The sequence below is a fragment of the Oreochromis aureus genome, linkage group 3 (genome assembly GCF_013358895.1).
Source record: "Oreochromis aureus strain Israel breed Guangdong linkage group 3, ZZ_aureus, whole genome shotgun sequence".
Lineage (NCBI taxonomy): Eukaryota > Metazoa > Chordata > Actinopteri > Cichliformes > Cichlidae > Oreochromis > Oreochromis aureus.
The window spans coordinates 119,431,089-119,445,429 of record NC_052944.1 but is presented as its reverse complement, the minus strand read 5'-3'; the positions used below and the strand labels follow the sequence as shown (position 1 = coordinate 119,445,429).

At 39.9% G+C, this 14,341-nt stretch overlaps 1 protein-coding gene across 1 annotated transcript in view; it reads right to left on the bottom strand.

Annotated features, from left to right (window-relative positions):
• Nucleotides 1–1,690: 1,690 nt before the first annotated feature.
• The window catches only part of LOC120435165 (protein NLRC3-like), a 137,380-nt gene continuing 124,729 nt past the window's right edge, over nt 1,691–14,341 (bottom strand). The window contains exons 7-8 of the mRNA XM_039604196.1: nt 2,372–2,418; nt 1,691–2,223 (exon numbers count right to left, since the gene is read on the bottom strand). Of these exons, the coding sequence (XP_039460130.1) occupies nt 1,691–2,223; nt 2,372–2,418 (580 nt within the window). The remainder of the gene's footprint in view (nt 2,224–2,371; nt 2,419–14,341) is intronic.

Sequence of the window (14,341 nt, the reverse complement as noted above, 5' to 3'; positions counted from 1 at the left end):
ACCAACAACCATTTTTTGTTCAACATGGGAAAAACATAAGACTAGTTTCAAATGAGGATTAAAGTGTTTGCTGTTCATTAGATATGCCACATGCATTATGATCCCTTGATACAATCATATTCTGGCTAGAACTGCATTCAAAAGTACTGATCCAATATTTTCAGATTATATTCAAACATTTTCAAATGATGAGCTTCCAACAATGAGTGAAACAGTAAGAGCATGTGGAGAGTTTGGAAACATCCCATTAAGAAAGAGAAATCAATCATTTGGATTCATTTTAATGAGCTCAGACCAAGGTTATTATCGTTAACGAAAACTAACGAAATAACGAATAAAAAACATTTTCGTTAACGGAAATAAAAATAAAAACGAGACTTTGCAATAAAAGGAAAACTAACTAAAACTGAAATGACCGTTCACAAAACTAACTAAAATTAACTGAATTTATAGAGAAAATGTGTTTAGTTTTCGTTGATGTGTATGTGTCATACGTTAGTCTAGGGTGAGAATGAAGTGTATTTTCCAGGTTATGTTCTTGCTGTGCCTTATTATGCCTGCAGGTGGCAAGTACCTCAGTCGGGTCGTCTGTGTTGCCGCTCCGTCCACGAGTCCAATTTGGGATTACTTTGAATATGACTGTGTTTTGGATAAAGCAAGTGTCTTGTAGTGGAACGAGACAAATTATGAGGGACATTTCTAAAGGGAAAAAAATCCCACAAACCTTAAAGTGCACTCGAAAAGCTCACACAAGAAGGCTAACCTAGCTTACCTGGAGAAGGTAAGGGAGCACGCCCAACCCTCATCCCCAGAAACAGAAGCTAACACCAGGCAAGGCAGCGTGATGCATCCCGAGACAACAGGACTGGGATATCTACATAACTGTGTGAGTCAATTGCCTTAACAGCCGGTGCTGCAAGAGTTAATAGTCTCATTGGGGCCAAGATATACATTTTATAGTTGCCTGGTATCAACGGTTGTTCATCTGCCTTTATTTATTTATTTAAAGAACCCATAGGTGGGAATGTGAGTTGTCTGTCTCTGCGTGTTAGCCCTGCGACAGACAGGCGACCTGTCCAGGGTGCAGGGTATGGTAGCTGGAATAACAACATACCCAAGGATAAGCAGAAGAGAATGACTGATATGATGAAACTGGGATTTTGTTAGACTTTATTGCAAACACAACTAAAACTATAACTGAAACTAATCAAAACTAAACTGAAACTAAGGATTTTCAAAAAAATAAAAACTAAACTAAACTAGCAAACAATTGGTAAAAACTAATTAAAACTAATATAAAATTGAAAATCTGAAGTCAAAACGAAATAAAAATAAAAACTAATGAAAATTGCAAAACTATTAAAACCCTGGCTCAGACTTGTTGAAAATGCAGAGGAGCTGGTTATGAACTGAGCTTCAGAGAAACACAACATACTGATATTCACTGTGAAGCTTTGAGTGGAAAAAGACAGAAAAACAACATGTTGATCCTGGAATAATGGGAGCTTCCATCTTTAACGGACTGAAGAGGAAGAAGTTTACAAGGAATCATTTAGAAGAGTTTCAAACATCAACTGATTGAATCCATGAATGTGAAAACGTGTTTGTGAGTGAAAGAGACAGACATGTACAGACTGAACTATCTGTTCAACAGTCAGAGTGTTTCTCTAACAGGAGACACTCTTTACACTCAGCACAGGGACACTGAGGAACCAGCCAAGACATTGAATCCAGGATAAAGAGTTTGAGTGAATGTGGTGTTGAAGGTGTGGAGGTGGATCAGAGTGTCAGAGGAGACTCTGTAGAAGGACAGAGTGCCAGCAGGACAGTCCACATACACTGCTGCTCTGTTAGAGACAGAGGAAGAGGAGGAGGAGGAGATGGATTTTGGGATGTTATTGTGATAAACACAAACAGGACCATCATCATTACCATAAAGACTCCAGGAGTGATCATTTCGTCCAAACAAACAGTCATAATTCTCTCCTTTCCTTCTGATTCTTCTGTAACTCACTGATATAAAAACTTCTCCTCTCCACTCGACCTCCCAGTAACAGCGACCAGTCAGACCATTTCTACACAGCAGCTGATGATAAACATCAAATCTGTCTGGATGATCAGGATATGACTGAACCTCTTTCACACGTGTCACCTTCCTGTTGTTGTCAGAGAGTTGGAGCTTTGTGTTCACTGTGTTTGTGTCGATTGTGAGTTGACAGGAATCTGATGGAGAGAACAAACACAATCCAGCTGCAGTTATTGATCCATCATCTGTTCATTGATTGACACTTTGATGATGACTCCTGACATGATGAAGATGGTTGAATGTGTGCTGCTTTGTTTTCATGAATCCCATTAAAAACACACTTACACTTCCTCAGAACTGGTCTCAACCATCGGACTCCAGCAGGCTCCACCCTGAAAGGAGGAGGGGTCAGAGCAGTCAGCATGCACACATGGACATTACATGGCTCTCATACACACACTGTTACACACTGATAAAGGAACAGTCCAACATTTTCACAGATACATTTCAATCCATACATTGTTCAAACCGCTGATGATTTGGACTGATCCTGTTTCTGTCAATACACCACTGTATTAAATGAAATATGACTGATTCAAACTGTGACCTTCATTATCTTTATATTTCTCTTCTGTTTAGCTGAAAAGGACACCTCCCTGCCTTTTGCGGGCAGCTTTTTTTCTCCTCTTGGTGTCAGTGTGGTTACCGTAAATGACTTTCGACCTCTGAGTAAATGCAGTGTTGTTTTCGAGTGTTTTAATGCCACCTGAAACCTTTTCATGTTCTGATTTAACAGCAGATTTCACCACATGCACACAGAGAAATTTCTGACTCTGTTACACAAAACACGACTGAACGCCACTGGAAGGTTAACTGTGACTGCTGTTAGTTAGCATACAATGCTAAAAATAATCAAGTCAACAACAGCACCATGTCTGACTGTGGTAATACAAAGTTAAATATGTCAATAAGGCAGGAAAGAGTGATCCTTGAATATTTAATTTATATATAGAAAGATTTCACTATTTACACATTGGTATAAAAGCTATTGTACATCAATATATTTATTGACTAGTAAAAACACATTGACTACCTAAAAACACAGCTCTGTCTCTCTATGTTCACAAGCACTCCAATAAGCACTTCAGGAACTATCTGAAGTTTCCACACAACATTATTTTCTTACTCTAGAGGCATTTCATGTTTCCAAACAGTGAACTTGTATTCAAGGATTTAACTTTTTTTTTAAAGTGACAGTCTCCCTACTAGAGATGTGCAAAGCAGTCGTTATCTGTATTTGTATTTGTATTCCAGTAAAATTCAAAATAGGCGTAAAAATCAAATTTATGCATTACACTTTTAATTAATGTTATAGTGTAAGTATTCTTTAATTATATCGATTATAATAATTATGGACATGCAATATTAGTTGATGGTTTTCCATAAATCCAGCAATTAACATGTACCAAGGAACGCCATTGAAAAGAAAATAACATAACAGCCATTACCTCATCCATGGTTAAACCAACAACTAATAAAATACCATTGTGAACATTATGAACCCCTCCACCACCCGTCCTTGTTGGTGAACGCTGAACAGACAGCAAAACTGACTTGCAGGGGCAGAACATGGCTGTGATGATGAATTGGTGCTGGTGGGGGGGTTAGCAGACAGTACCAGGAATAAGATGCTTTAAGTGCATGTGTTAGAGTAAATTGTTAAATGTTGTCATTTCTATGCTTACCATCTCTACATTGTTTTAACTCTGTGATGAAAGGATTCTTCTGTGGTTCCCCCCAGATTCTCGAGGCTCTGGGTGAGGGGCTGTAGTCTTTTATTACAGACACAGCCTTGTGAAAGTCTGATGTAAGCTTCCTGCCCAGCAGGAGGTCACACACACACACACACACACACACACACACACACACACACACACACACACACACACACACACACACACACACACATTCTTACATACATACAGAAGTTCACACATATTCATACAATGCCTTGTCTTAGAACCATGTGGCCGTTGCTTTGCTGTGATGTGTTTTGTGTGAACTGTTTCTCAATAAAAGGCAGCGGGAGGAGGCCGGATTTGGGGTCATTTTCGTGGTAGACACCAACGACGCCTCCCTTGCAAGTAAATCAATCGATCGCTGACTGTCTTTTCTTCTTCATGACGAATAAGTCTCTAAAACCAGCGGGGCTTGTGGAAACACAGACCCAACAGCATGTGATTATGCATAACAGATGTTGACAGATGTCGCACTGACTGTAAAATGCTTCCACACAGAACTTGATCAAGTTTTTTTTGGCTGGTGGAGGACCAAGAGGTGGCTCAGCAGCAGCAACACTCTTTTCCATTTGGTTGAACAAATCCATGTGGGGAGTTTCAGCTAAGTTATTGAGTGACCGGACAACGGGAAGCTATGCTAAGGTTAACTAGGCTATAGCCTATATCTTTCTGTCTGCAAAAGACAGAGTAACTTAAATGTACCATATAACTCCCACAAGTGCATACAATTCGACACAACTACACAAGCATTGTTTTAACCTTTTAAAACAAAACTTTAAAGTTACTCTGTCAACAGCCTGTTGTCTAAATTACCGGGCAAACAGAGCTACGTAAACAGAGCAAACATGAGAGCACCCGACTTCAGACTTCAATAATGCAGCGTAATTGATGAATCTCCAGATCTTCGCGAAAGTTATAAACTGCTTACGGAATCCAGTTAAGGTACAAAAAAATCTATTTTATCGCTCAGCCGAGCCATCTCTGTTGCTGTGTGGAGCAGCCTGTGTCAGTCACCTTTTACATGTCACTTACTCATCCGGGCATGCACTGTGGTCTCATAAGGAAACTTATGAGCTTTTTGATATAAAGTTTTTCTTGTTCTCGAATACAAATATTTTTAAAATTATTTGTTTGAAATAAGTATTCGTAAAAAACACTTTATTTGTGCCTTTCCAAGTACCGCATTCAGGTTCGGCTCCACCCGTACTCCCTACCTAACCATGCTTCTACTGACATGTGCTCCAGATAATCTCCTTTACCCAGTTCTTTCCATGTGATGTTTGTATGTTTGTGATTTGTGCGATGGAATAAAATGCCTTTGTCATTATATAACCTGCAGCATCCATATTGTATTAACAAATACAGCTTATAGCTTTCAGACTATATTGAGATGAGCAAACATACTGGCAATCTTTGAACTCTTGTTATGGGAACGACTATAATCATTTTATACACATTGCATTCTGTGCCTATAAAAGAGTTGTGGCTCAGTCCATTAATTGAAGGTCAAGAGCTTTGGCCAGCGATATGTCTGGCCAATCTATTGTAAGGTTGACGAGAGCTGTGGAAGGAATTGCATACACGCTTACAAAACACTTATATCAGGTTATTCTTTATTATCTTTTATTTGTTTATATTCTTTTATTAAGTTTTAAGTAGTATCATTTGATTAAAACATTTATTCAATATATTACACACGCACGCACACACACACACACACACACACACACACACACACATATATATATATATATATATATATATATACGGTTAGTACAGTCACTTTGCACTTTGCACTAAGACTTGTAGCACTGCCATATGCTAATGTGTTTCAGTTGTGTACGTGCTGGCCTTCTGTCTGGTGGAAAGGTTGCAAGTCTTAGCTGGAGACGTGAGAGGTGAAAATGAGTGCATCTCAGGTTGACACATACACACACACCCACACACACACACACACAATAGATAGACTCATTTATAGGTGAAAGTTTAATCATATTTTGCTTGTGACTGCAAAATGGTGCCTGCAAAAGAACAGTTTGTTGCAGAACTGTGCCTGATGTTCCAGAAGATAAGCACGGGCAGCACGAGCGCCAGGAAGACACCTGGGATGGAGACGAGGCGATGTTCTTTTCAAACTGTGTTAAAAGTCATTGTGTTTTTGATTTGACGTATGTATTGTATCTGCTTAACGCATGAAGGGGCGTTATAAATTTCCCTGATGATATAAAATAACTGTTTTGTGTATTGTTGGAGAGATCTACAGCTGATGTTTTGCAGTCTACATCTCCCACACGTGTGTTCATTAAAATCATCGTTTGACTTAACCTGGCCGGACCAGTGTTGTTATTTGGATTTCCTACTGTATCCCTCCTCGAATATTTTGAATCCGTAACATTTTGGGGGCTCGTCCGCTTATTTGAGGAGGGAGTGAGTTGGAGGCCTGGACGGAGAAATCCGGGGTCCGAGGTGGTCAGACGGGCAGGCACGCGTCAGTGGTCGAAGTGAGTGGGCGTATGCCGGCGCATCAAAAAAGGTAGGGCACTACCTGTTGAATTATCTCCAAAGTGTGCCAAATTGGACAGTGAAAATTACAGTTTTTTCTGAATGCTTAAACCCTAACTGTGATTCTTATAGCACAATTTCTAAAACTATTAATACTTATAGCAAAACCACTCACTGAGTTTGCAAAACTAAAAGCACAAACACTGCTTTGCACTCAGTTTGCCATTTTGTAACACACACTTTGCAAAACTGTAGGCACAATTCACTGCTTACACTCAATTACCAAATTTTCAACACACTCCTAGCAAAACTATACACATTTATGGCCAATTATTTACACTATTTTGCCAACTGTCTGGCACACTTTCACATGTGAAAACTTTTTTAGATAATTAGTTCACTTTGCAATCAGCCTAAGCACTATAATACAGGTAAGCTCTGTGTGTGGAGTACAGTGGAGGGAGCAGGAAGAGTGAGAAGTAGAGGAGGCCGAGGAACAGGACGTGGAGGTGAAGAAGTAGGACGAAGAGGACAACAAGGACAAGGAGGAGCAAGAGGAGGATGAGGAGGGGGGGAAGGAGGACGAGGAGGGGGGAGAGGAAGGGTAAGAAGAATAAGAAATAGAATTGCTGATGACATCAGAGCTACAATAGTGGACCATGTAATCAACCATGGAGTGACCCTGAGGGAAGCTGGCCAACGGGTTCAGCCTAACTCGAGCTGCTACACTGTAGCAAGCATCATAAGGACATTTTGAAATCAGAATCGGTTAGTACAGTCACTTTGCACTAAGACTTGTAGCACTGCCATATGCTAATGAGAAACACAAAAATACCATAGATGTAAAAATACTGAAATTGTTACTTTACAGAATTGCTAGACGACCAGATGCTGGGGCAGAGGAAGCATGTTCACTGCCGACCAAGAAACCCATATAGTCAATATGGTGATTGCAAATAGTCCTATACTTGGAAATAAACACTTGTGTTTGTTTTGATGTGTGTGAATAAACACCAGTACCAGAAGTTTGGATCCCTCTATGCTTATGGATCTATGACAAAAGTATGAGCTCAATCTGACATGGCCTACCTTGTGCACAGAGAAAGCAAAAGTCAGATGTGTTTTGTATTCATACCATCAGTGTGTAGTTGGCGCATTGTGTGCTTAGTAGATGATGGCTTGTGTGTACTGTTTGATACGAAAACACCATTTTTACGAAGGTGTGAAGAGTTAATCTAGCTGTGTTCGCTTTTGCAAGAGAACTACAATGTTTTGATAATTGGGTGACAGGTTTTCTTATTTGTGTGTAGAGTTTTGCAAAAATAGCCAATAGTTACAAAAAATGTGCTTAAGCAATCAGAAAAAACTGTAAAAGTCTACTCACTGAAATTACTGGTAAATGTCTGTTTTGATTTTGGTGAAATTCTCATGAGGTTTGTCAGTTGAAATAATGATAATGGAAGTTTGTAAGTGGGTTCGAGTCCGAAGTACTGAGTAAAGCGAATAAAGAAAGGAAAAGGAAAACAGTGAAAGTGAGTTCGAGGCTCACGTAGGAAATAGGGAATTGGTCATTTTGTGGGTTTGAGTCCCGATTGGCTAAAAGGTTGTACCTGCTCCGGTCATACACTTTTTCTGAGGTGTTGATTGTTGTTTAAAAGTATCATACATTTTTAAGAACGGCAGTGCGGCAGCTAAGAAGCGCAGAGCCCAGAGGTTACGCTCCCTCCTTGTCTATGGACGCATGACATTGACCTATCGGCGAATAGGAATAGTACAGTTTGGCTTAACTGCAGATTACAGGGCAGCCTGGAATAAGCTAAGAGTTTGAGTCTCTTTACCGTTTGGAACGGTCGTTTGTGCTTTTTTGGGTAGCAGAGGTGCGTCCTCGGGTCTTGGAGACTTTTACATTAACTTAGGGATGTTAGAGATTAGACCAGAAACAGTTAGAGTCTGATACTGGTGAATTGATCGCAAAAAACCTGGGGTCTGTCCGTTTTAAGGGTTATAGTAAATTTGTCGAAATTGTGTAGATGTTAAAATGTCAGGCCTGATATTGGTGGTTGTAATTATCAGACATCTATGTAATATAATGTAAGAAGATTTTTGTGTGTAGCCAGTCTGCCACTCTGACAGCGCGCTGCAGCGCTGCAGGCTATTTTTAGACAGTGTGTGTACATGCAAATGAGGCAGCTGCTGTGGAGCGCATGAGAGGATTGTTGCTTTCGGTTTAGCGTGTTATCGAGCTTTAGAACTATTGTTTGCAAATGTTGTTAAATCTCTGTGATTAAGATGCTGGTTTTGCTCATAATAAGACTGTAAATAGAGTTTTGATTGATGGTTGTGAATATATGATTGGTGACTGCGTTTGGAAGTAAAATATAGAAACTGTTTGTGTCTAAGGCCAGCGTTTTGGTCAGAGGATTTAAGGTGGTTTTGAAGGTTTTGAATAAGAAATAAAGGCGTGACGCAAGAGAGGATGTTTTAAAGTTTGAAAGTGCTTTCAATTCACATCATGCAGAAGTACTGTTATAGAAGTTTGAGTTTCTTTTCCTGTCTATTTCTGATGAATTAACTTATTTTTTTGAGCTTTTGCTGAGGTTGTATGATTACTCATTTTTTAATTGATTGCTGTGATTCCATCTGATTGCAAATTTGAGCCTCTTAAGAAAGCAAGACATTTCTAATTCACCTCAGAGTTTTGAGCTGTAGTCTATAGTGTAATTATACTGTATGCTTATTGATTAGAACAGATGATATGAGACTATCAGTAGAGACTGTTAAAAGATATGAGCTGTCTTGATGCAGAGAAAGTGGGGTTGTCATCCCTGAGGATTGAATGATGCTCTGCCTCTGTGGTCAAGTTCAGACATAGGCTTTAAGCAACTATGAGCCACTGATAAGCGTGACAAATTAATAAGTATGTATAAAAATGAACTTGTTAAATAGCTTTGATAGGAGTAAGTCAATGAGCATGCAATAAAGTGGACTTGTTAGGGGCAGTTCACCACAAGCCCTGTTAAAAGTTGAACTTCATTTGGAGTTAAACACAGACTGTAAAGAAAAGTTTTATTTGACAAGGGTGATAAAATTCAGGCCAGATGCAAAGTATGCTTATTTCAGCGTCCTGCCGGATTGAAGTTTCCCATGTAGGGGATCTTTTGGAGGTGAATTGTGTTTGTCACGGGGAGACAGAGGAGACACTTTATGATTTCTCAGTGTGTGTAGAAGTAGAGGAGTCCGAATTAGACACCTTTTTGGCCCGTTGTTTTCTTTTATTTCAGGGCTTGGTCGAACTCGGTGAGAACGAAAGCGCCCAGGATTGGGAGCCTTCAGAGGCAGCCCATTTTCTGTTCTCTCTCTGGAACGCCGTACAAAACGGGGCCACTTTTGACATGGCATAGTGTGAATTATTGGTTTTCTATTTACTATCGCGGGATAGGTTGAGTTATTTTTAGGGTGTTTTGTAGTGACAAGTAATTTCGAGACGGTTGATTGTGTATTTTGAATTGAGGAGATTGAGCGGAGTGTTGTTTGTCCACTGTTGTTGTCCACTGTTGAACCATAATGGGGTTAATCAGTGCTCGAGGTTCTGGGAGAGCGGGTTTGACGTTTACCTCTCTCTCCTAAAAGCGTGGTGTGTGGCTGAAACGTGCATGAAGGATACGCAGCGCCGTTTAAAGGGTTAGTTAGAGGTAAGTATCTTGAGGTTTGAGCGGGTTAGGGATGAGGGCTGCTGGTTTCACTTATTTATATTTGGGTGCGAACGATTGTGACTGAATGTGAGCATCGGGACCGCGGACAGCTTCTGAAGTGCTGGGTTAACTGTGTGTGTGTCACTGAGCAGGGGAAGAGGAGGCAGTGACTGCAAGAGCGGTGAGACTGATTCTGAAACTGAAAGGGAAGCGTCTCAGGGTGACCCAAGAGGAGGAGTCGAGAAACGTCACTTGAGGAGGTAAGTCAGTGTTTCAGAGAATGGCTGACAGCTCGAGTGCGACATCTAGTGGAAAAAGGGGTTACAAACCTCTGAAGGATCAGCTTGAACAGCTTAAGAAAGCTATTTGCCTGGCTTCCCCTGGAGCATTAAAATCAGCAGAGAAGGAGTGCCAAACTATGGAGGTTGAGGTAAGCAAACTCATTACATCCCAACAGAAAGGGCTGGGTGACAAAATAGCTCTGAGCCTTGTGTTAAAAACCCAAGGAGAGAGATGTGAACAGAAACTGAAACAATCAAGTCTAGTTCCAGCTGGTTATCAGCGCTGGCTGCTTCCTTTGTCAGAATCTTCCTGTGATTGCAGCCATTCCCCAACTCTCTGTGAATGGTACTCATGGCCATTCAGACTTCAGAGCTCTGAATAAATGGTGGTAGGGATGCAGACCGACAGCCTAAATAAGTCTGGACCGGTACCCCTGCCCATTTCTGGATTGTAAGATGGTGACAGATGTACCCTTAGGCCCCCTCCTTGATTCAGAGATGGTCTTTCCCTTTTCACGTAAATGGCCTCCTTGACTTTGCGCTCAAACCAGCGTTCCTCCCTGTCCAGGATGTGTACATCCTCATCATTGAAAGAGTGCAGTCTATTTAGACCTACAGGCCAGTGGACAGAGTCCTGGCCTGACGAGTAAGCTCTTCTGTGTTGTGCCATCCGCTTCGCCAGAGGTTGTTTGGTTTCCCTGATGTATAGATCATGGCAATCCTCTTGGCAATTAACATTGTACACTATATTACTCTGATTGGGTTGGGGGACCCGATCCTTGGGGTGGACCAATTTTTGGCACAGTGTGTTTTGAGGTTTAAAAGCCACCGAGACGTTGTGTTTAGAAAAAAAATGCTTCTTAACTGTTTCAATACTCCTGACATGTACGGGATCACTAAGGGTTTTCGCTTAATTGTCCTTCTCTCCTGGATCAGCTGGAGATTTCTTTTACATTTACAAAAGTCTTGGACTTTACCACATTTACTCAGGACCTTCTTGATGTGATGTTCTTCTGCTTCCCTGGTCGCTGTGTCTGTGGGGATGGTGTTTGCTCTATGTTGTAGCGTCCTGATGACACCCAGTTTATGCTCCAGTGGATGATGAGAGTCAAACCTGAAATACTGATTCATATGAGTAGGTTTCCAGTGCACATCAGACACTTTTCATATCCTCTCTGGTGAATTTGATGTGTTGGTCCACCGAGTTAAAGTGGTCCGTGGATTGTTGTACGTCCTGTGATTTGATTTTCACCCACATGTCATTCACATACCTGAACCAATGACTTGGTGGTTTTCCAGGGTAGGATAACAAAGCCTACAAAGGTTGGAGAAAGCTGCACTTAGCTGAGACTGAAGAAGTGCCTTGGATGAGTGATGAAACATTTCTCCCACTGAAAACTCTATATCCAGATGAACAGAATTAACCTTTTGGGATGTAATCCATAACCCAAAACATTAATCTGAAAACAACCAACATACTGAGATATATACAACTTGTTCCAGTAGAAGTTACTCTTAGAGATCTCCTACATTAACCACTAAAACTTCAGGACTTGCCGTTGAATACATCTGTTTAAAGATTACTTCAGAATTAGAATAATCCAGTCACAGTTGTTAGTGTTTCAATTGTTACACAGAAAACATTAGCTCCTGATTTTAATTCAGCAGCTTGGTTTTCCAAATTGTAAACAGAAATAGTCTAAAAAAGAACTGGCCTGCTGATGGACTAAATTAGTTTAACTCAGTTACTTGAACTGTCCATCAAACTGACCAATCATATAAGGAACCCTCTTCTTTTACCTCCGTCCTCCAAATAGTCAAGAATCAGCTAACTTGTGAGAGCAAGATTTGAGACAGAGAGGAACTAGACAATGTGAAAATATGCTGCATTGCTGAGGTCTTCAAGTGCAGGTTGTTTAATTATGCACAAGCAATTTAATTGTGCTTGTGATCAGCATGACTTTTGTCTATTGATTTTGGAGTTTTGTCATTTGGCTGCTAAAGGCTACTTTTGTCTGTCACTTCCTCACATGTCTCTGCATCTTTCACCTATCATTGGGATTAGTTTTAAAATTCTCCTTCAGTTTGTTCACTTTTCTCATTTATTACTTTTTACATCCTCCACTTGTTTCTCATATCTTAGCCTTATTTTAAAGTGACTGATCTATTAAACTTAAAGATATAAGTGGTGCGTAAATGGTGAGCAAATGCAGTTATCATTACTTTTGTTTGTTTGTTTGTTAATCTATTAACATGGAAACCACATTTAGCAAAGAAAAGAAGCGAAAAATGCAATACAAAATACAGCTAACATTTCAATATTGCTTAAACTATTCTGATTCAGTTACATATCAAAATGGAGTTGGAAGATGTACACACTTATTTAATCCCAAACCTTTACCACAAGCTATCTGTCAATATCTAGTCAGCTTCCTTAATGATATAATCTGTAGTAATAATAATCAACAGTTTTCTGATATAATATATAAATGACATTATAAAATTTCCTAAAAAGAGAAATTAACTGAATTTCATCATTTATCATATGTTTTTAAGTGCTTTACGTTTGGCTTCAACTCCATATTCAAACTGTTCCACAGCTTCACTCCATGCACAGAAACACAAAAGCCTTTTCTGGTAGTACGCACCATCACAGCTTTGAAGTTACAAAGCTCCTTAAATTGATTGATTGATTGATTGATTGATCCTTATTTATTCATCCCGAGGGAAATTGGGTTAAGGCTGCCAGCCGTGCCAGCGCCGTCTTACCCATCTGACCATACATACATTACACAAATATCACATGGGGAAGACAGGTCAGAGGGGTATAACATGGAAAAGCACAACATGTGGAAAGATAAGGAGAAAAAATAACTCCCCCCAGACTGAGCTCCAACAGGGAGACCTGACCGGTCTTAAAGGGTTAAATGTCTCAATACTACTACCTGGAGCTCTATATATACAGCTAATGATTACATTTTAACTTTTTTCTTTAAAATTTCAACTGTTATACATTCCAATACATTATCAATCACCATCGTCATCTTACCTGCCACATTAAATTTCGAGGCTTTGTCTACATACAAGGGAACTCCTCCTCCACCTTCATTTCACCAAGTTATATATGTGAATTCATAACCCTTCAGTTCAAAGTCTCTTTTTCCATATTGATCCACTTTCCAATAAGGCAATGACACTAAAACGGCTTTGAAAACTGGTAAAGACTAATTAAGATTAAGATCTGAGATCTGATGATGATCTGATTTGTATAGTAGAAGCAGTTGTTATTGATAGATGAGAAGAAGTTGTTGCTTGGATCTGTTCCACATTTCAGTGTATTCCCTGGTCAGCCATTTAGTTTAATGAATATTGTTCAGTTTGTCATCCAAGTACTTAAAAAAAAGTAATATTTTCATAGCTTCTGAAGGTATTGCACTTTTTTGGCTATTTCAGTATTGTGTTTGTTTATATTCGTTGATAAAGACGTTAAATCCTTTACATTTTCTTCTATGTTTCAGTAGTGTGTTCTTGTGTTTTCGATTAAAAAACCTCAGTATAATAGTGGATTTGTTGTTGTTTCTCCTGGGAAGATGGTGGCATGCTTCGACGTGGTTACAGTCCAAGTTAATCCCTGTGCACTGCAGGAAAGCAACCACTTGCTGTTCTGTGGAGCTAACGTCCAGCTCCCCAGGTTCCTCATTGCTGTCAGCGGTCACCGCCCAAGCATATGACTGCGGTTTACTATGGAGCCCAACGATGATAACATACGATGATAACATAGTTTATCCTAGCGTTCGAAATTCTCTTAGACCCCATGTATCCGATTCCACCAGTAAGCAGGTTCAGTCAGCTATTCCCTCGGTCAGCTGTTTGCTTGTTAGCTGGCAGCTTGTCAGCTGTTAGCCCTGTTAGCCCGTGTAATATTTAAAGAAATTAGTTTACTGCTGAACTGTATATAACCACCATCCTTAACATTGTATTAATTATCATTCATCAAAACATTTATTGAAGTTGCTGGCATTATGTTATAATTTGTATTAC